Below are 21,770 nucleotides of genomic sequence, written 5' to 3'. Positions count from 1 at the left end.
ATTTTGATGAATAATTATATCCTAATAAAGAGTTAAAAAAAAAAAGTGTTAACTTATCTAAAGCTATCCGTACTTTCTGCGTTGTTGCACTTTCACCTGGAAAAACTATTAGAGAGTCGTCGAAACATCTCAAAGTACAAAAACTGCATTGACCCTAACAGGTAATTGGAACCAATTCGACACTTACCCAGGGTGAAATTTATTTTAATTCCATTCGATATAAATTACTCATTTTTAAAATGTATTATATAAAAAATACAATCATTTTGATTTATATAAACAACAAATATTGAATTGAAAAAAACACTTTTTATGTGAATTGACGCGCGTACAATTAAGAAAGTCAATTTCTTTAATATTCCGTTGAATTTTCGTCGAAAAATTTGTAATATTCTCAACTTATGTTTGATTTTGAAAAATTTTATATTCATTTTTTTTTTTTTTTTTTTTTTTTTTTTAAATCTACACATTTTAACAAATATTGTTTATCCGAAAAAACTTAATTAATAGTTTTATCTCGTTATGAAATATTTAATTACCTTCGTTTCAAATACTAAGCGATTTGTCATCTAAAAAAATATTGAATAGCTATTTAATTAATTTCAATTATTAAAGTATTTTGCTACCCTAGCCTAAGGCTGAGCTCGAGTTGAAATGTCCTTTTTTTCTCCCTTGGTGTTTCATATACTGTTATGCCTCAAGAAAATTCTTTCTCGCTCAACGAAAATTTTTTTTTCCAGACAGTCCATCGGTCAGATTTAAATACTTCAGAAATAATTCAGACAATTGACCTTAAAAACTGACTAGACCCGCATGAAAAAGCTTTATATGTGAAAACATATATGAATATTATAATGTGATATATTGTACAATAGATAAAATAATATTAATATTTTTGCCGTATTAATATATGATAATATATTGAATAAAAATATATTGCTAGAATATATTACCAATATATTTATCAATACATGACTTTTTTATGTATGTTTTACATATATATTTTAATATATCTTTTGTTATATTGATATATTATATTGAAAGTAGTATATTAATTAATATATAGTATTTTTTATATGTTTTCCAGTACATTGCAAAATATATGGTTTCCAGTATATTGTAAAATATATAACACTTTTTTTACTTTTCTTAAGTTATTGCGTTAGTTATTCAGTAAATGCAAGATCAATGAAACAAAAACAATAAACTTGACTTTTTTTTGTGGAGTTGTGTAGAAATTGAAAAAATAAAATTTCAATATATTGCGAAAAATATAAGTTTTAATATATTGGAAAAATATAATTCCAATATACTGCGAACCATATATTTAAACATATAAATTCTTTTATATATAATCAATTATATAACGACCATATACCACTAATTATATGGGTCAAAATATATGGAAGTATATATCAAGTTTATTATATTATACTTATAAATTGTATATATACTATCCATATATGGCAAAAATATATTGACCATTATATGAGATAATACATATAGAAAAATACACAATATTATATATGGGTAAATATATTATTATAAATATATAATTCAATATATGTAAAAAACATATATTTTTCAATATAGATATTCTTGCCGCTATGTATTTATCACATATTCACCATATATTTTTTATATACTTTTAACAATATATAGCTTTTCCATGCGGGAATGTAACTAACTCACAATTAACCCCTTCTCTCTAAATTTGAAATAGTTAAATTTCCACTGTTTTTTCTAGTGATCAATTAATTCACTGGAAAAAAGTGAATTTTATGTATAAATAGTGAAAATTTTAATTTTTACACAGTAGACTTAAAACATTACTTTTTAACAAATAATTATCATTAGAACTATTTACTACTACTAATTACAGCGAATTTCCTTGTTTTCATAAGAGTTGATACTCATCATCAGTTCATTGAGTAAATATCTCTAAGCATTGCAGATATTCCAGAGTACGATTTTGCAAAAATTGGACAGATTTTTATTTAAAATATAAACAAAGTAAATCCGGAGACTAAAATATATAACACTGAAGATTTTAAAATAATCTTCTGAACAAGTAAAATTTGTTATATATTTAGAAATTCATAATATATAATAGCGAGTAGTCATCAGGATCCATTTTTCCTAGAAAAAAATATCCACCACGCCCATCGCAGCCATAGTTTCACTCGAATATAAAGAGTATCCCTAGCAACAACTTCGCAAATAAAATGTTCGGAATGACTTTCTACTCGTTATAGATCCAACCCTCATGCTTTTCACCCTTCGTAAAATAGGATCGAAGAAACATTAGAAAAGAAAGTTTAATTCATGACGGTCCTTTCTGTCAGCATTTCTTAAAAATGATCATATGGTAATTGTTTTTTTTTTATTAATCTCTTGAGAATAATGCGTCATATAACTTCATGATGACATACGATAGTTAGAATTTTTTATTGTGCTATATTTTTGAATTCAAAAGCAAATATATAAATAAATCTTTAATGGCAGTTGTAAATTAAAATGCGAAAATTTCGTTGCGAATACATGACGTAATGAGATATTTAAAATTTGAAAATAATTTAAATGGACTTATTATTCTTATGTTCAAAGCCATTTAATGATTGCCGCCAGAACTGCCTGGGTCGAATTACAAATTGAAAACGACCACATTCTTGGAGCGAGAATAAAATTTCTTAGAACATGAAAAAATTTTTTGATGAAGAACTTGATAAAAGTAAATTTTATGACCACAAAAGTATATTGGGTGGTATAGCGAGATCAATTTCTGGTAGTTTGATTACCTACAGCACTATGTATGGATAAAAAAATTTTTTCATAAAATAAATTTATAAAAATATGGTAAATTTAATCTGACAGAAATGTGGACTTGAATAAAAATTTTATATTTATTTTATCATTTAAATGATGTGAAATTTGTGATTCGCATGGCTGAACCCGGAACAAAGGGAACATATAATAAAGTTATAGGGGCATTTTGGGCCCTTTAAAATTTGAAAATAATTTTAGTATAATTATTGAATGTTAATGTTCCCGAAATTCATAAAAGTTGAGGTAGACAACGAGTTAATAAGTTTTTGTGGTTTAGATTGAATTTTTATTTTCTGTACTCTTTAATTACATCAAACATCTGCACAAACTTGGGATAATTGATTTATGTCAATTACAGAAGATATGCTTTAAATTAAATATGAATATTAAATATATGCTTGACATAATTATTTTTCAGAAAATCATTAAATTATTTGCGATTTTAGCCTGACTGCCCCTGTGCTTGACGGGCGCCTGCAACATAATTACGCCAAATAATGCTCCAAGCTTTGTTCCAGACATCGGAATGAGCTTGATTGAAGTTGGGCTGGCCGCACCTCAGAGTACTGATGAAAACGTCTTGGACAACCTGAAATGTTATTATAAATTCAACGATTAACTTGATTAAAAAGAAAAAAGTTAATGTTATTATTAAATAAATGAATAAACGTACGTCCATATCCTTTTGATTGTATCCGGATGTTGCAGCGAGGTATGGCCATTTTCTCCAGAGATCTACATTACTTATATTCTCCAAAATAATAGAGTGGATAAGATCACTCAATGCATGAGTGTAGTTAAATGATACTTGTCTGAATTCTTTATTATTTAGCAGACAATAATTTGGTATATCCTTAAATCTTCGGTACTGTTCTTTGTACTCTGGATATTTCTCGAATAATCTAAATTCAAAAACCATAAATAAGTTTTTTGTTACCAGGAATTAAGGATAATTTTCAGGGTTTAAAAAGCATGAGGACGAGGTAGAGCGGTAAATTTCTGTTAATTTGAATACCCACATCACTAGGTTTTGATAAAAAAAATTTAACATAAATTTTATGTATATAAATATATGCTATTTTTAATCGGATGCGAATGTGAGCTTGTGGGTACTCAAACCAACGGAAATATGTTGCTTGCAAAAAGTATGACGTTAATTTTACGAATTAATTATAAAGATAATGGCAGTGTGCTGATATAAGGATATTTAGTATATTTTTCAATAAAAAAAAAATATTTACGCCAATAACCAGACGGTACCAAAATCTACTAGTTTGTTGCCTTGGGTGAAAAATCCTGATGATAGAATTATGCTTATTTCAGCAGCAGTTAACCGAGATGGATTTGGTGTAGTGACATTTAGATAGCCATCACTTTGAGATGAGCTAGCACTTTCTGCTGAGCTTTGGGCATTGGTACTTATTAAAGTATTTGCTAAGACTCCAACGAAGAGGACAAATAAGAATCCAGCGTACATTTTTATTTAGTCACGTGACACTGATACGGAAGCTAACAATCAAATTATTAAAATTATTATTATTATTATTAATAATAAAAAAAATGAAAAGATCAAAAACAGATCAAATACTACAATTAGACTAAAATCAGATCAAATTTTTCGGTTCGGGTAGATCAAAAACAGATTAAAATTTTCATAGAAATTCAATAAGAGACCAAGTAGTCCAAATACAGTCCAGTTAGACTAAAATCAGATCAAATTTTTCGACCCGGGAAATTTTCAATCAGCCTTTAAATTTAATTTTGTAATGGTGAAATTTTCAATTAAGAATTTTACAACCCTGCCGACGAAGTTGCGCATTTACTTACATATTGACAAACTTTTCAAAAAACAAACTAAAAATAATAGACATGTGATTTTTCTGCCGAAAAAGACTGTTGTTGGTCTAGAGAAAGACAAAAGTTGGCAAAATATTATGAGAAACAAAATCTGATTTTGATCTAGGTGACTAAAACTAGACTAAAAATTATTGAAAACAAGTTTGAATATAGTCTAAATAAGGAATAAGTACACGCAAAATTCGATTAAATTTTACAAGTTAAATACAAATAAAAAGTGAAATTAAATAAAACCAACTTTTCATTTGATTTAAAATAGATTAAAGTTTTCAGCCATACTTCAAAATATTTGTATTAAAGTTTTAGATATTGTTTAGTTTTGATTTAAAGCCGTTGAAGAATGGAAGCATCGCCCATAAGAAGTTTTTAGAAAACTCGTGATAATATTTTATTTTTACGCAACAATGTATTTCCAAAAATATTTTTTTCATTCATGAATACCAAAATTATGCATGAAAGGCAATGTTACACATGACCGTTAGCTTACACAATATTGTTCTCAACAATTAACCGACGAATTCATCTGAAATTTTATTCTATTCCCGGTTATAAAAATTCCTGTTAGCTTGCAACTTCTTACAGTAGCATTTATATATACTCGGGCAGCAGTAGCTTGATTTACAACGGGGTAATATATGATACCTTGTTACATTTATAAAAGGAACCCGACAGAATGTCTTGAGTCAGCCTAGAGATGGTATATAGTCGAAACGTTCGGCATCATCTCGCGAGTATGCCGTTTTATGATACAGGGAGAAGTTGAAAGATATACGATACGGACGTAGGGCACAGGCCTTGGGATGCTCGTAAAAAAGTTTATTAGAAGCATTGGGGTGAGATTACGATCAGCCAGCCAATGCAACCATTTTGCCAGGGGATATTAAAACATGCCAACCAATCGACGTTTTCTTTTTGACGCACCCCTGCGACCTGCTTTCTACAGAGGGTATCCGTGCACTTTCATCCGCATCATAAGAAATGTAATGGCGGACATTTGTGATCTGCTTCGTTAAATATTAACGACGACTACCTCCAAATTAATCTTGTTAAATAGATCGTTGAGAGCATTACAGACACCGCAGTATAACAGATAACGATTTTATCACGTGATACCACTGACTATATTGTTATATCACAATCCGCTATGACTCTTCTATGGGCCAATTATTGAATGACGGTTCATTTTTTCACTGATACTAAAATTTATTTAATGAAAATAACAAATAACAGTTTTATATTCATTTTATACACAAAACCTATTAGTAACTTTTTTATTTCAAAATATATACATTCTTTATATTCTGTTAATTTACACTTAATAACTACTATTTTCAGAAGAGTAATATAAAAAAAAAAAAAACAACCAAATAAAAAAATAAAATTGAATAGGGAGAAACATGATAAATTTTTAATTTTGAACAAAGTCATAGTAAATCACTGACAATTAATAAAAATAGTATATTACGTGAGAAGGGGTGAAACAAGACGATTTCAGTCGAGAGTTAAATTGACTGATCGAGCCAAAGACGATTATTAGAAGTATTTAAATCCATGCTACTGCATTTCGAATATACGAATTGATTTTTATTAATTTAACAGTTTTTATAACAAAATAAAATTTCTGGTTGGTATTGATTAAAATATAAAATTCCATGCAGGAGCTGCCAAAGTCGAACTAAGGGGCCCTCCTTGTCCTAGCACTGGAGAACTTAGCTTTGGAACGCCTAGACTGGCTCATGCTTGGGTCAAGAATGGTTACTCAATCCTGGCCATTCCCTGACTACGTAAAAAAAAATATAAAATAAATAATAGAGAAAAAATAACTTTTACAAAAAAAAAAATATATTGTTGATCAAAGAAATTAATTTATTGAAAACTTGGGATAAAGTTATTTATTAACTGAAAAAATTACAATTATTTTTTTTATTAATTATGTTTGAAAAAAAAGTTTACTCACAACAATAAAGTGAAATATTTTAAAAAAAATTATGTAATTTTTTATTGAAATTCAAAATCAATAATACGGTAGAAGTACCATTTGTGGCCACTGTTCCATTTTTGGACATTTAATACTTTATTTTAACGACCAAAAAGTAATAAAAAAATCGGTCTATCGGTTGACCCTGCGGGCCAGCCCCAAAACTTCCCAAAAACTGTTGTATGCTATTGTTTTAGGAAAAAACCGTTTTTTAGCATTTATTTCTCTCACGATATCTTACGAACGAATTAACCGATTGAGATAATTGAGGCGGCAATTGACGCGTTTTATTAAGTTCTAGAGCTGATCAAATTTTAGAATTGATCGGATGAGTCGCTTCAAAGATAATCGAAGAAAACCGTTTTACACCATTTCTTTCTCGATCGATTTCTCTCGAACGAATAAACCGATTGAGATGGTTGGGACGGCAATCGACGCGTTTTATTGAGTTCTAAAGCTGATTAGATTTTGAAATTTATCGATCAAGCCATTTCTGAAAAATTTGCAAAAAACTGAAAAAAAATTTTTTTTTTTTGTTTTTCTTCCATATCTTAGAGTCTATTTGATTAATCGATTTGAAATTTTCGGAAAAGTTGACGGCCAACAAACTCCTTTGATTGCCACCTCAAACATGTTAATCGGTCAGTTCATTAAAAAGATATTAAAAGTTTATATCCATACACATACACACACACATACATACAGACACTCGGACATCCTTCTGTAAATAGTCAGAATAGCTTTCTAGGACCTCAAAACGTCGACATCTGATGAAAACTCGATTTTCGAAAATCGGGGTGAAACTAATAACTTCCCGAGTTTTTGAAAATTAATAATTTTCTTAGCGAGAAGTTAAAAATTAAATTGTAATGGTGTATTCAAAATGTCTCCAATGACATTTAAAAAATTAATTATGTCTTTGCGTATTTTACTAATCATATTGTTTAAATTTTTAGTGTCCAAAAAAAAACTGGTTCTGAAGTAGCCAAGACGGTACATCTACCTTATATACGGCTGTAGATTTACGGCAAGCTGGAACGTCCGTTTGATGTTAACATGCAATCAAAGTGGTTATAAGGATGTACATAATCTTAATGTCATATTTACATCACAAATTTGGCGTCCCATTTACATTACAATTTATATCATCAAAATGTAAAATTTGCGTTAAGTTTGTTATGTTACACGTTCTCTACATATGATATCACTTTTACGTACGTTAGTGTGATCACTGGGTAAGTACTGACCATCGTAATTATTAATTATACTTTTTTGATGATAAAGTAGTTTTTTAATGATAAATTGAAGATGGAAGGAGAAAATAATATCACGCGTTATATCACTATCTCCTTTCATATGGTTAGTACCAGTTATTCGTTAGGACAAAATTTCTACAACCAAAAAAAGATCGACTTGATTCTCACTAATCAGAGCAGGAATTTATACTTTTGGTGCAGGTATGATGAAAACAATTTTAAATTAATTGATTGTATCTTTACCTTGAACTACAATTTTTTGGTATAAAATCACGAAGATTTATTGCATCTGAATTTAGTAGTATTGAAAAACATTCACTAATATTTGGCTGTCCATCAATTATACGTCCCCCGATAGTTTCAACTGATCTTCGTGTTAGTGCAATGCTACACATGTCATTAATTGAATATGATGTTATCAAATTAACCTTAAGAGCATCGTTAGCCTTATCAGTAGCCTACAAAATTAATTTTGACTTTAAAAAAAGATTCTTTTTTATTTATGTAACTAAACTTTTATTATTATATGCCACATATTCGTTAATTGTTTATATTTACTTTATAAGTTTCTAAAATCTTGATTTGATATATATGCCTAGACATATGTTCCATATATCCAACATCTTCTACCTCCATTTCAATAACTGCAACAATATAATAATGTTTATATTTCTTTATGAATATTTTTTATCAATACTTCAAATTTATAATAAATATGTAAAATACCAAAATCAGACATGCAAAATATATCAGCCACTGACATCTCCGAACAAGTACATCCATTAACAACTTCAGCATAAAATGTTAGGAAAGTTAATAAAAATAATGCGACAAAATTTAGTGAAAGGTTCATCTGAAAGTTTAGTCCATAGAAAAATTATAATATATATTCGATGACACTTGACTAATCAGAAAGGATTGTATTTTAATTTAAAATTTTGTGAGACGGATTTTATCTATTTAATGGTGTATTCTTCAGTATGAGTTACATGAATTATATATTTTATCCAAAAAAAGTTGTAATAAAATATATAAATTTTTGTACCTTTCAGTTGTAGCTGAGTATTTTTAAGAAATTTACGGAAGTAATAATTATATTTATGACTAATTTTTTTTTTATTATTAAAACTAGATCGCAGAAGAAAATTAAATATGAAATGATCACAGTCCACTTTTGTTATAAGACTGTCAGGACAGTAAAGAAAAAATTTCTTAGAGCGAAATCCCCCTCTACTATGCTTGATAACGTTTTGCGTGTGAACCTTGGAATAAGACTATTGATATTAAACAAACTATTTAAAATATATTTAACGTTTCGTTATTTATTTATTTCATAAGCAGCTAAGAAATTAATTTACGATGATAAAGAATGATATTTATTTTCATTGGTCAATTTCTTACGAGCTGATATTATCAAATCGACACAAGAATATTTAACATTTTGAATAAAGTTATTTAATGTATATGGGACATTCCACGTCAAATCGACGATTTTGGAACCCGACTCCTTTAGATTTAGACGAAAATTTTTTCTCTTTTTCTACCCTATCAAAATCATTTCTCATAATTTTTTCAAATTTTTTCACCCAACCCCAAAAAAGTTACGAATTTTTGAAAAAAATGGCTTTTTTTTTTTTAATAGCTATAACTTTTTCAAAATTCGACTGATAGGGACATTTTTTTTTTCGAAATTTTTGTTTTTAAATGTACATGGAAAAAAAAAATAGAACTGGTTACCATGTCAGATAGTAGTCAGTGCCACCTGTAGAAAAAAAATAAAGATAGCAGTGGGTCTTATCTACGTACTACGTAGTACTGGCTACTCTGTGAATTGTACTCAGCAAGTACTGCAGCAGTAATTAATTATGTCTTACGATATTTACATCCATACTGCATAAGTTTGGGCACCTTGTGATTAATCTTATGAGGTATATACCAATACTCTAGTTACTTTAGTTTGTGGCTTGCCGCTAGTTGACACACGTGAATTTTATGTACCGACTATTGACACCCGCTATTTTTAAATGATAATTAAGATTTATCAGTCTAAATCGATGATTCTGGGGTTATTTAGACTATAAATAACCTGAAACAATTTTTAATGATACTTACATTAGAACTGTATAGGGAAATTCGTTTATAAAAATACGATCTCTCTAAACGAAATTGTTAAGAAATTTTAAACATTCTAACGATGGTGGTCTACTCGGGAAAATAATTTTTTTTCACAGCGAATAGTTTACACCCAGAAATAAAATTGAACGATTTTTCCATTTAAAAATATCGAAAAATTGATAAGAAGTACTGAGCAATATGATAGAATAATCATTCATACAGTTAAGGGAGGGTGGGGCAAAGTGCAAAGCTTCATTCTGATTATCTATAGCTTTAGCTAACGCTGAGGAATACAATCTTGAGCCTTCCCCCAAATAGTTTGTGGCTCCCGAATCAGTTAATATTCAGCTGCTCGAATATCATTGTTTTGAACCGCTGTATATAACGGGTTTCTTCTCCAAAATTTTTTAAAATCAGATATGTTGAAAGCATTTACATTAGCACCACAATTAATTAATTTTTTTACTATTTCGAAATTTCTATAATGAACTGCTGCCAAAAGAGCTGTTTCATGGAAGCAATCTGCCTAAATCTCAGTCATAGCTTTATTTAATATAAGATAATCAACGAATTCTACATCAGACATTAATACCGCTCAATGCAACATCGTTATACACATGTCATTTGTTAGATGTATTAGTGCACTAGGGCAAATAATTCTGCTTTTCACTTTATTGCAGTATTTTTCGTAGATCAATCGGTCATTTAAACATTCACTGGGTAATGGATTAATCCGTAAGTTCTCCATTCTTGTTATCATTGCAAATTAATAAAAGATTATATTTTCTTCAAGATAAGTAGAACAGTGAATTTATATTATTGTTAATAAATGTATAAAACTTTTTTTTAACTCACTGTAACTTTACACAATTTTAACAAAATATTTTTAGCTACTTAGATGATCTTACTTTGACCAGAGACTACAGACGACTGTCCCAGTATAATTTGTCAGCCTTTCGATATGCATAAAATACGAACCATTGTTATCAGATTGTCATTAGGCAGCATAGGTATTAAAATTAATGATCAAAAAATGCTATTTTGCTTAAGCCTATTAGTCGATAGTTAGATATATTATAGCAATTTTGAAATAAAGTATATTACAAGAATAGCTGAATAAATATATTCATAAATATTGTTCTAGGGGCATAGCTACGTCCCTATCCTTCAAATTTTTTCACCCATGATTATAAATGTATTTTTTAAATTAACCTCAGATGTAAATCATATTATATATCTAAGAGGCATTGAAAAAATTTTAACTTCTCACTAAATTTTCCTGAACAAGGGATCAACAAATATCGATTGTTGAGTTAAATTGAACGAAAATTTATCAACATTTTCATGTGCCATTAGATACTTGGGAATTATTTTCAAATCAAAAATTTTTACTACGATAAATGCAGATCTTACGCACTTTTTCAGATATCAAATCTGTTTTTTGGCTGTTAAATTACATATATGGGGGGAGGGGGGAAAAGGGTAGAGTAGGCAAAACGGGGTACCCCCAAAATTTTATAAAAAAAAAAATTTTTTTTTTTTTTAGTCTAATTACTATAGATCCGATATATTTGTGCATTTTTACCCCTACGCATGACACCTGGAGCAAAATGGACCAGCCGAAAATTATGAAAAAATGATTTTTTCATATTTTTATCGTCAAATTAAAAAAAAATTAATGTATTAATCCAGTTTTCGGCTGATTTTCTATATCTGGGGCAAATTAGGCTGATAAAAATATTCAAAAATAATTATTATTTTACTTCTTTTCGCGCCTACGGGTGATGTAGAAACGATTTACGGCGAATAGATCCCCGAGAAAGAAGTTGGAGTCGTATTGACTCAATAGTTCAAAAATTCAACATTTTAGGTGCCCGTAAGTGGCCGAACTGGTGATTTTAAACCATTTTTATCACATGAAGTCCCCTATGTAGGCTTTCTTGTGGTGTTAAATCCTTTCACGGTTTTTTATTTCAACGCAGGAGATCAATTCCCTCGTTTTAAATCGTTCAAAAATTTATTTGCCCGGAAATATCTTAACACTATTTCAGTTTACTTCGTTATCAACTTTCCGAAAGTTTTATCTTCGTATCTTCCGCCTGAAATACTTTACCGCGTGCGCACAAAATATATACAGAACAGAGTGAGTCGCTTGGAAGAGAAAGAGCACCAGACACCATCTGTCTCTTTATATTGGAACGGCTTTCACTTACAAGGACTGACCATATAGAAGTATTACATTTATTAATGTAAGAAAAAATTCAAAAAATTATTAGACGTCGACCAATTTTGGTGTCATTTAAAAAAATCGTTTCAAAAAAATAAAATCATTCATTTTTTGATAATTTAGAGTTTAAATTTTAAATTTTACAATCGAATGAAAAATATCGACAATCGATTGTTCGAGTAATCGATTCCACGTTACAACACTAGTCCAGACTCCAGACTGTATGGTTTCACATCCACATTCACATGTGTTATGTGCGCATACAAGCAAACACACAAATTAAATGTCGACTTACACATTCTTACATCTTATCAAATTTATTGTAAGCCAAAGATCATTTCAACCGAAGTTCAATCATTAACAGTTACTTGCTAAAAAAAACCAACTGTCACATAACATATTTTACTTAATTGTTTTGTTTTGCTCAAACAATTAACATTTAATTGTAATAATATTTAAAGTTTTAACATCAGACAACAATTGTCTGGACTTTAAGTTTTTTTGTCAGTTTACTGTAACGTTTTAAACGCATGCCGATAGTGACATTGTTAAATGATAATTGATAATTCAGAATGGCAACTCCCACAAACAACCGGAAACCTGGAGTTATAATTTTAGGAGGTAATTTATTATCAATTTAACAATACAGTAAATTTTAGTTTTTTTTCTATTGTTAGTGGACGTTCAGGTCTACGTATTTTTATTTGTTTTTATTTATTTAATAATTTTATCGGCCTGAGATTTATGTCCCCTAAAAGCCGCAAATATTTGTATTTGTATAAACAAATTTATTTGTTTAATTATTTGATCGTGGAACTATGTCACAACAACTATAAGAAAAATAAACATCAATTACAAAGTGTCCAATTATAATGTATATATATTTATAAATATTCTGATTGAAAAATCTACTTTATCACTCCATTATTATCAATAATCAAACTGTAATTACATTTATTTAAGCTAAATTTATCAATGAGAAATTAGATATTGAATAAAAACTAAATATTATGATAACGCAATGAAAAAATTATATTACAAGAAAAATTATGTAGCACAATCTGATTTTTCAAGATCTATTAACTGATTATAGCAACATCTCTTAAATTCCGCAAGACTTCCTAGATAGCAAAATGATGTCTTGATGAGTTCTGAATGAGTTAAAGAAGTCTTTAAGAAGTTCTCAAGATGTCGAACGAGCCACCTAGCGAACTCTGTAAAACGCCTTTAAAAAGAGTTCTTTTTTTTGACTTCGCACATAAAACCAGTTTGAATTTACCATAGCGTCTTAAGGAGCTCCTAATTTTGACTTCATAAAGAAGTTTAAAAAAAGAATCGTTTAGTCGTGACAAAACTGACATCTTATTTATAGAGTCTTCAAGAACTCTTAATTAAGAGTTCTTAACAATGACACCTTTAAGAAGTCATTATAAGACTTCTTGAGGACGCCTTCAAAAAGACCAAGTAAAGAAGTCATTCCGACTTGAATGCTGTCTGGGTTGAGGCTGTAGTAATATGCGGCGGTGAGGAGTTCCAGAAAGCTGTGCCCAGAATAAAAAAAGAATGCTGGTATATGGTTGTCCGCGAAATTATATACATATTTATTAGCTCTATACAAATAACAATATAAAAGACATTCGTTAATACATTTATATATGATCATTTTCAAGAAATAATCAGTAACAGGCAGATCTGAATTCTTGATAAGTATTTAGTGCAACCCCTGTCAAGAAAATCCATGTGGGATTGTATGAAAACCCATAGGAATTCATATAGGGAAGTGGATTTATGTAAGAATCTATGGCAACCATGGGTATCTGGATTTCCATATGGGAGCAATGCTTTTTATAACGTGACGCTTTTTGTTAATTTTTCTAATTCCTAATCGGTAGAAAATTCCCATATAGACTTTTGCATGGTGAAGATCCCCATAAGAATCTATATTGGGATCTATGGTGAACTCCTATAGGAAACCATATGGGAATCCATCCGAAAACGACGTGGGAACTCACATAAGAATCTAGGCTAAATTTCTTGATAGGGTGATTTCTGGTGTCTAAATAGAGACTGCTCTGTTGACCTGCTGTAAACTACCAAAAATGATGGCTTATTTTGCCTGGATTTAGCTTAAAAATATTATCAGAACACCATATCTCAATTTTTTCAATGGCACCATCAAGTTTAGCCGCTGTTTGATCTTCTTCAACTGCGTATGTATTAATAACATGATAAACTGGTATTATTTTTTCTTTTTGCAGGATGTGGTTTCATTGGAAGGAACCTCGCGGCTTACCTGATTGAGCAAGAACTAGTTTCATACATTAGAATTGTGGATAAAGTGCCTCCACAGACTGCTTGGCTCAATAAAAAACATCAATTAATATTTGAAAATCCACTAATTGAATTCAAAAGTGCTAATCTAATAAACCCTGGTACAGTATTTTGTTTATTTAATAATTTTATTAAACACATTTATTATTATTAAATTTTTTAGTTTCGTGCCAAAATGCCTTTGTCACTGACAATCCCATTGACTACGTGTTTAATTGTGCGGGAGAAACTAAAAGTGGCCAAACAGATCCAGTTTACCGAGAAGGTATCTATAAATTAAGCATCAATTGCGCTCAACATGCTGTCAAACTTGGAGTCAAACGTTTTGTTGAAATATCATCGGGGAATATGAGTTCATCAGAAAAAGTAATAACATTATTTTTAATAATAATATTTTATAAGTAACGCAGGTTGACAAAAATTTAGGGTTATTATTTAGGTTTACGAATGATTACAGTTATTAAGTTTTGTAGGATTATTTTATTTAATAATTATTTTTCGACCCTGGAATCGAGATTTCCTAAGGGCCGCAATATACAAAAGTTTTACAATGTATAGCATAAAAATTATTATAGTAATCACATAATCATACATAATTCTAAAAGTGCATCTAAATGATATCTTTCTGCAGAAAATAATTATAACACTCTGATCCAAATTCTTTATAAGTTGCCATTGACGCAATAGATGATGGCAAATCATTCCATACTCGGATAGCAGATAATAAAAATGAATGCTCATATGTATATGTACGACAAGTCGGTTGTTACATCAATTTGTCGATGTATATAAGATGTGGAAATTCTTCCGCAATATTTACATAGGAATCTATAGAAATCCATGTAGGAAACTATGAATTTACATTAAGATCCATGGGGATCTGCATGTGAAAGTATGAATTTATATAAAAATCCATGTAGGAAATTATGGATACCTGGTTTCCCACATAGAAAATCCACATGGAAAACTATGGAAATCTGCATTCCCATATAGGAAATTTCTATAAAAATTGTATACCCATGATAAATCATGTATATAAATCCGAATAGGAATCTGAAGTAAGCTCCCATATGGACTTTTGTATGTTGTGGGTTCCCATGAGAAATCATTGTAACAATTCATATAGTAATCTAAAAAATTTCCCAATTGAATTTTTACAATAGTCTGAATTCCCATGGAAACTATGTAAGAATCTACATTAGAAGAAACTACATAGGAATTTATACAGGATTCTTATGGGAATCCATTCGAAAACGCGATGTAGGAACAAAATGTCAAAGCTGCTGACATATCAATATAGTAAAAAATTACTATAAATAATTATTTTTGTCGGACTCTCTCATTCAATTCATTTACTTTTACTTTAATTTGTAATAAATAATTATAATTCTAGGCTCCTCATAAGGAAGATGACCCAACCGATCCATGGACATTTATTGCTAAACATAAATTACAAGTGGAAAATGATTTAAAAAATATTCCAGGACTTAAATATACAATACTCCGTCCAGCGGTTGTTTATGGAGTAGCAGATAAAAGTGGTCTAGGTAAATTGATAACTCATAAGTATTAATATTTTCAGTATATATGCGTACATTAGGAAACTGTTACCCGGTCAGGGAACTCGTACCCGATCAAGGAACAACTACCCAATCGGCTACTAATTCCCTGATCAGGAACTGGGTCTCTTACGTTAGCATTTAAAAAAATTATAAACAAAAAATTATTAAAATAAAGTTCATTTCATAAATGCCCGATGAAAAAAGATTTTATACAATTGTATAAAATTGGATAGAAAAAATGGCCCGATCCAATTGTATACAATCGTACATAATTATATCTAATTGTATACAATCATATACAATTGTATATATTTTGTATATAACTACATACTGTATTCGTATAGATGATATATAATTATATACAATTCTATATAATTTTATACAAATATATACATTTGTATATAATTTTATTATTCTTTTTTGCATTTTTATATAGAATTATATAAGATTGTATATAATTATATAAAACTTATATAATTATGCATCAGCTCTATCCAATTGAATATAATTCATATATAACTGTATACAGTTATGTAAAATGTTCTTTCATCGGGTGATCTACACGTAATCAATTAATTGAGTAAATAATTTATCAGCTCCGCGTCTTGTCGTTGGCGCTGTTTACAAACATTTGGGTGAAATGATGAAATTACTCTGGGGTCCTAATCTTCACATGAATACTGTCCATGTAATTGATGTAGCCCGAGCATTGTGGCATGTAGCTATCAGAGATGATACAGTCGGTCAAGTTTACAATTTAGTTGATGAAGGAGATTCCACACAAGGATCTATAAGTGCCATGGTTTCGGAATTATTCAATATTAATCATGACTATTGGGGTACTGCTCTTTCTACATTAGCCAAAGTAATTTTTCCCCAGTTAAATTTACTCCTAAAAAATTATTACAAGTATGATTTGATAATTTATTGTTATAATTAGACGGACATGAGTACGGTCGTTGAAGAAGTCAACGACAAACACATGGGTCCCTGGGCAGAAGCTTGCACTAAAGATGGTATAGAAAATAGTCCTTTGTCGCCATACATTGATCAGGAATTGTTGTACAACAAACATCTTTATTTATATAATGGAAAGTTACTTAAGATTGGATTTAATTACAACTATCCAAAAGTTACCAAGGAACTATTGAAAGAGGTATTTTTTTATATTTCTGTATATTTCGAATTATTGATGTGTCATTTTTAATAATATTTGGCTCGATATCCAAGTAACACAGAGACAACTTTAAGATGTCAAAAATATGTTTTAAAATGACAAGACTAATTTTTTTATCTCAAAGCTGTTTTCTTCTCAATAAGACGTACAAACTTTGGTCCCAAGAGTCAGAAAAAGAGTCAGAAAATTTGTCTTCATTTTCCCGTCCTAAAAAAGTCATTTCAATTAAAAAATTAACATTTTGTCGTCACTCATGTCAAGTTTTTTAAACAGATATTTCTTCAGTGATAAAAATTTCTGATCGCTTTATTAACATTTTGGTGCCTTATCAATATGTCAAAAAACAGCTTAAAAACTGATATTTTATAGATGTCACAGCTAAGTGTGTTACTTGGGTGGTCACGTTATTTAAGTGAACTTTTTACATTATTTATCATTTATATTAAGCCCTGGTGAATATGAATTACGGTAAATTACCGCAGTTAATAGTATTTGGAAAAATTACAGTATTTTCGGTAAACGTACGGCAAACGTGCGGTATTTTCACCGTTGATTTGCAGTGAAAGGAACGTAATTTACCGGAAAATTGCAGCAAGCTTGCAGTATTTTGCTGTTAAAGTAAGATATAGCACTGAAAAAACCAAAATTAATAAAAACATACAGTACTTCTAACAAAAATATCACGAATTACGATAAATTAACATTACGACGTTACTGTAACTTATCATAAATTGCGACAGCTTTGCAAAAATGGTACTGTACTTTACGATAAAATATAGCGAATTTGAGTCATTACAAAATTTTGCGGTAAAAATGCGGTAATTTGCAGTGGAATTATGCCGCAATTTGCCGTAATTTACGGCAAATTGTGACCCTTTACCGCAAATTACGGTACTAAATTACGGATACCGTAAAGAACGGTAATTACAGTAATTTACCGTGATTCGGATCCACTAGAGAGTGATTGATTAAATTTATAGTACACTGAGAAAAAAAAATACTTTTATTAAGAACATTTATTTGATACAAGAACATATACTTGATAATTTTCAAGAATATATAATGTTGTCTCAAGAATTTCGTAGAATTGAAGAAAATAGTTTTTGTTTACTCATAATATAATATCAAATTCATATAATAATAAAAATAAATTTGATACTCTTTTCTCAAGAAATTGATCATTAATAATAATAAAATAAATATTTTCAACGGATTTCTTGAACCAAGAAATTCTTGTTTGGAAAATAGTATTTTTTTTCTCAGTGTATGCCTGATGATTCCGAATTACGGTAATTACCGTAAAATACGGGGGTTTTACGGTAAATTTGCTGTATTTTACGGTAATCTTTGGCATTATATGGTAATTTATGGAATTTTCCTGCGATTGTCGATAAAATATCATTCTTTTGCCATTAAATACCGTAACTATTCCGAATCTCGTAATTTACCCTAATTCGAATTTGCCAGGGTGACCCTGGTTAAAAATACTGATTGAAAAGAATTAAGAAGCGGTCACTTCATGCAAACTGTATATCTACATATATAAATGAAAGAATTGAAAGAATTGAAAAGAATTTGAATTTCATCATTTTCAATTCTTTTCAATAAAAATTTTTAAACAGGGGATGTATCTTGTACTTGACGAGGAGTGTTTTCAAGATGATAGTATGACAACTTTGTCATAAATTTAAAATGCGCGCGGTTTCTAAAATATAAAACTAACGAATAATATTATATGTGATCCTCTTACCTTTTAATTTTCTATAAATAATTTACCAATTAATTTGTTTCAGATGCTCGATGATTATGTTTCAATGAAAATTTTTCCACATTCATTAATGCTGTAGAAAAAATCCAAGCTGCCAATACTCGACGATGCAATAATGACTAATTCAATAAGGCCTAGAATTATAAATTTTAGACCCTTAAGTCTGTCATAGAGATAAAAATTTTCACCTCGTGCCTAATATTCTTTCGGAATCATATATTAGATTAATGCGTTATGTGTCTCATTGATATTTGGCTATTTATTGACATTTATCCCATAAATTGTAATTATAAAAAAAAAAGTTATTAACTTTAAAAAAGACATCACGTTACTAAAATTTAAAAAATTTCAATTTAACTAATTTTAAATTAGTTAGTTATTGAAAATTAGGTAATGATACATATTTATATATATTAGCAGTCAATTTCCATTGAATAAATACACATTAAAAAAAAGTCTGCTACTGTATTGTGATAAACACAGGAACGCACGTACTTAATAATATTAATTGCCTGAAAATTCGATAGTTTTATTAATTGTAATTAATTGTGACTGGATACTAGTCAGGATATGAGGCCTAAATCAAAGTGAATTCAATTAATTTGATGGTGTAAAATAGACATAACGTTCACTAGGCATAATAATAATATTAGTGTATCTATTTTTTTTTTTAGACAACAATCTACTTTGAATAAGTCGCGCTCCTAATTCCAGGCATATGATGTATGTAGGTCTAGTATTAGATCTAAAAAAAAATATAAATTTTTATTTTTGGGCTCAATCGCTTAGAGATGGTTTGGAATAAATATTTTGATAATAATAAAAATTAAAACGAAAAAGGCCTATAAATATACATCTCTGATTGGGAAATTTGGATCGGAAGGTTCCGTATAAATCCAATTGAAAGTTAATCGGAAATCGGAAATTTAATAGGAAAAATAAAAAATAATTATTTTCTCATGGGATCTGATTAAAAAATTTGTATCTGATAATTGGAAAGCTGCCAAGCAATTCTGATAAAGTGTTTGTTTCCAATGGAATCTGATAGAAATTCAATTGAATCTCAATCGGATTTAATTGAATTTTATTGGAAAGTTAATCGGAAACAAAATTATTATTTTCTGATCGATTCTGATTAAAAAATTTCTGTTAGATTTAATTGAAAAATAAATTTATTATTTTCTGATAAAATCCGATTCAATCTAATTGAAAAATCTTATTCGAATTTAATTGGAAAATTCTAAATGAATCTGATTAGAAGTTAATTAATATTGGAAAAAAATTAATATTTTTTTATTGAATCTAATCTAAAAATTTTAATGGGATTTAATTTAATTGTCATAAAAATTAAACCCGCGAATAGGAATTTAATTACAATGAAAAAAATTAGTCAAAAGAAATTTTGAAATTTTCCAGTGATTTTTGAGTCTGTATTCAAGTGAAAAATGGTCGTATCGTGAATTTAAAAAAAGGCATTTTGTAGGTTAAGATTCTAATTTTCAGATTTTTAGGTTAACAATTTTTGGGAATCACCTGTCGCTTTAGAGTCACGAAATTGATCAAAAACAAAATTTGTTCATACGCCTTTTGTTCATTAACTAAAAAATTGAAAATAAATTAATTCTAAAACGGCATATATTTACTGTTATACGCTATTTTGATAATATTTTGAATTACTTTTGATAAATTTCGTGATTCTAAAGCGATAGGTGAATTTAAAAAAATTATGTCTTTTTGGTATTAGGGGCGCAAAGTGCTTTTTGCACTATTTCTTAAATAGCGTAATAAGAATATACAATGTCTTATTTTTTTTTTAAACTTTTTAAGGATTTTTATAAAGACAGTTTACTTAGCATTCCAATTTTAATATAAAATACTTTTGACGTGATGGAATAGGTTTATTTATGATAGTAGATGGAAAAATTGAGTACAAATAGTATTATAAATGATGATTGAATTGTTACTAAAATAAATTTCGATAACATATTTGCTGTTGTTATACCGCCAAGTGAAGTTGATTACACAATAAATAAAATTGTTATTTTAACAAAATTAATAATTAAATAAGCAATATGCTAATTTTAAATTGTACTGACAGACGATCTTCCTCAATTTAAATTATTCTACTATTTATTAAAAAACTCGTGTTAATATTTTAGGTATGCTACCATATTTTGATATTAAATTTGCTCATAGATAAACTTAATTTTGTGTTTTCTTTTAATACCATTTTTTTTTGTACTAGACCTGCACCGAAAGTTTAAATTCCTGTCCTGTTTGGTGGGAAAAAAGACATTAATTTTCATTGCTATAAAAAATCATAAATAACATAAATAAATAAAATTCTTATAATTAATTAAGAGGTCTTATACCCTTCAAATAAATTGGTCAAAAAACTTTCAGAAAAAAGGAGTTACCCCATGTGGCCTGGGTGAGGTGTGGCCGTTAAGGGTTAAGACATAAATATTTTTTAAAAAAATAACATTTTACGGTCTTATTTTTTTTATTGAATTATCGCAACAATACGGTGTCAACAATATTGTTAAATATTTCGTATATTGTTTTTATTTTAATACTTGTTTTTTTTATTTTATTTTATTATTTTTTATTAAACAATAAGATGATGCAATGAATTATACATGTAATATATTAAAATATATACTTTCAATATTT

At 28.8% G+C, this 21,770-nt stretch overlaps 2 protein-coding genes across 5 annotated transcripts; one reads left to right on the top strand and one right to left on the bottom strand.

The window, feature by feature from the left end:
• Positions 1-3,114: 3,114 nt before the first annotated feature.
• Positions 3,115-9,974, bottom strand: LOC103569669 (tissue inhibitor of metalloproteinase). Of its 4 annotated transcripts, none has more exons than XM_053737218.1 (8): positions 9,655-9,974; positions 8,644-8,770; positions 8,476-8,561; positions 8,161-8,375; positions 7,665-8,052; positions 4,068-4,335; positions 3,500-3,728; positions 3,115-3,415 (listed from the first exon to the last, which is right to left on the bottom strand). In XM_053737218.1, the coding sequence occupies exons 6-8, from the start codon at positions 4,301-4,303 to the stop codon at positions 3,269-3,271; spliced, it is 612 nt and encodes a 203-aa protein (XP_053593193.1). In that variant the 5' UTR covers positions 4,304-4,335; positions 7,665-8,052; positions 8,161-8,375; positions 8,476-8,561; positions 8,644-8,770; positions 9,655-9,974; the 3' UTR covers positions 3,115-3,268. The 4 variants fall into 4 exon arrangements, with proteins under 4 accessions (XP_053593193.1, XP_008545292.2, XP_008545289.1 ...); XM_008547070.2 differs by lacking the exon at positions 9,655-9,974 and adding an exon at positions 8,963-9,152; XM_008547067.2 differs by lacking the exons at positions 7,665-8,052; positions 9,655-9,974 and having other exon boundaries at positions 8,644-8,953.
• Positions 9,975-12,491: 2,517 nt separating this feature from the next.
• On the top strand, positions 12,492-21,770 carry LOC103569670 (uncharacterized). The gene is made up of 7 exons (XM_008547073.3): positions 12,492-12,880; positions 14,518-14,691; positions 14,754-14,956; positions 15,984-16,137; positions 16,749-17,017; positions 17,093-17,308; positions 19,123-21,770. The coding sequence occupies exons 1-7, from the start codon at positions 12,832-12,834 to the stop codon at positions 19,174-19,176; spliced, it is 1,119 nt and encodes a 372-aa protein (XP_008545295.1). The 5' UTR covers positions 12,492-12,831; the 3' UTR covers positions 19,177-21,770.

Source organism: Microplitis demolitor, chromosome 3, assembly GCF_026212275.2.
Source record: "Microplitis demolitor isolate Queensland-Clemson2020A chromosome 3, iyMicDemo2.1a, whole genome shotgun sequence".
Lineage (NCBI taxonomy): Eukaryota > Metazoa > Arthropoda > Insecta > Hymenoptera > Braconidae > Microplitis > Microplitis demolitor.
The sequence above is the reverse complement of the archived record's forward strand: the minus strand, read 5'-3'. Positions and strand labels throughout refer to the sequence as shown.

What these genes read in the sequence shown, in the direction of transcription:
- LOC103569669 (XM_053737218.1), bottom strand. Translation starts at nt 4,303, where the DNA reads ATGTACGCTGGATTCTTATTTGTCCTCTTCGTTGGAGTCTTAGCAAAT. An exon ending in GGTACCGTCTGGTTATTGGC is followed by an intron (nt 3,729 to 4,067) that starts GTAAATATTTTT and finishes TTTTGAATTTAG; the next exon opens with ATTATTCGAGAAATATCCAG. An exon ending in ACAATCAAAAGGATATGGAC is followed by an intron (nt 3,416 to 3,499) that starts GTACGTTTATTC and finishes ATAACATTTCAG; the next exon opens with GTTGTCCAAGACGTTTTCAT.
- LOC103569670 (XM_008547073.3), top strand. Translation starts at nt 12,832, where the DNA reads ATGGCAACTCCCACAAACAACCGGAAACCTGGAGTTATAATTTTAGGA. An exon ending in TGCTAATCTAATAAACCCTG is followed by an intron (nt 14,692 to 14,753) that starts GTACAGTATTTT and finishes TAAATTTTTTAG; the next exon opens with TTTCGTGCCAAAATGCCTTT. An exon ending in CTCTTTCTACATTAGCCAAA is followed by an intron (nt 17,018 to 17,092) that starts GTAATTTTTCCC and finishes TGTTATAATTAG; the next exon opens with ACGGACATGAGTACGGTCGT.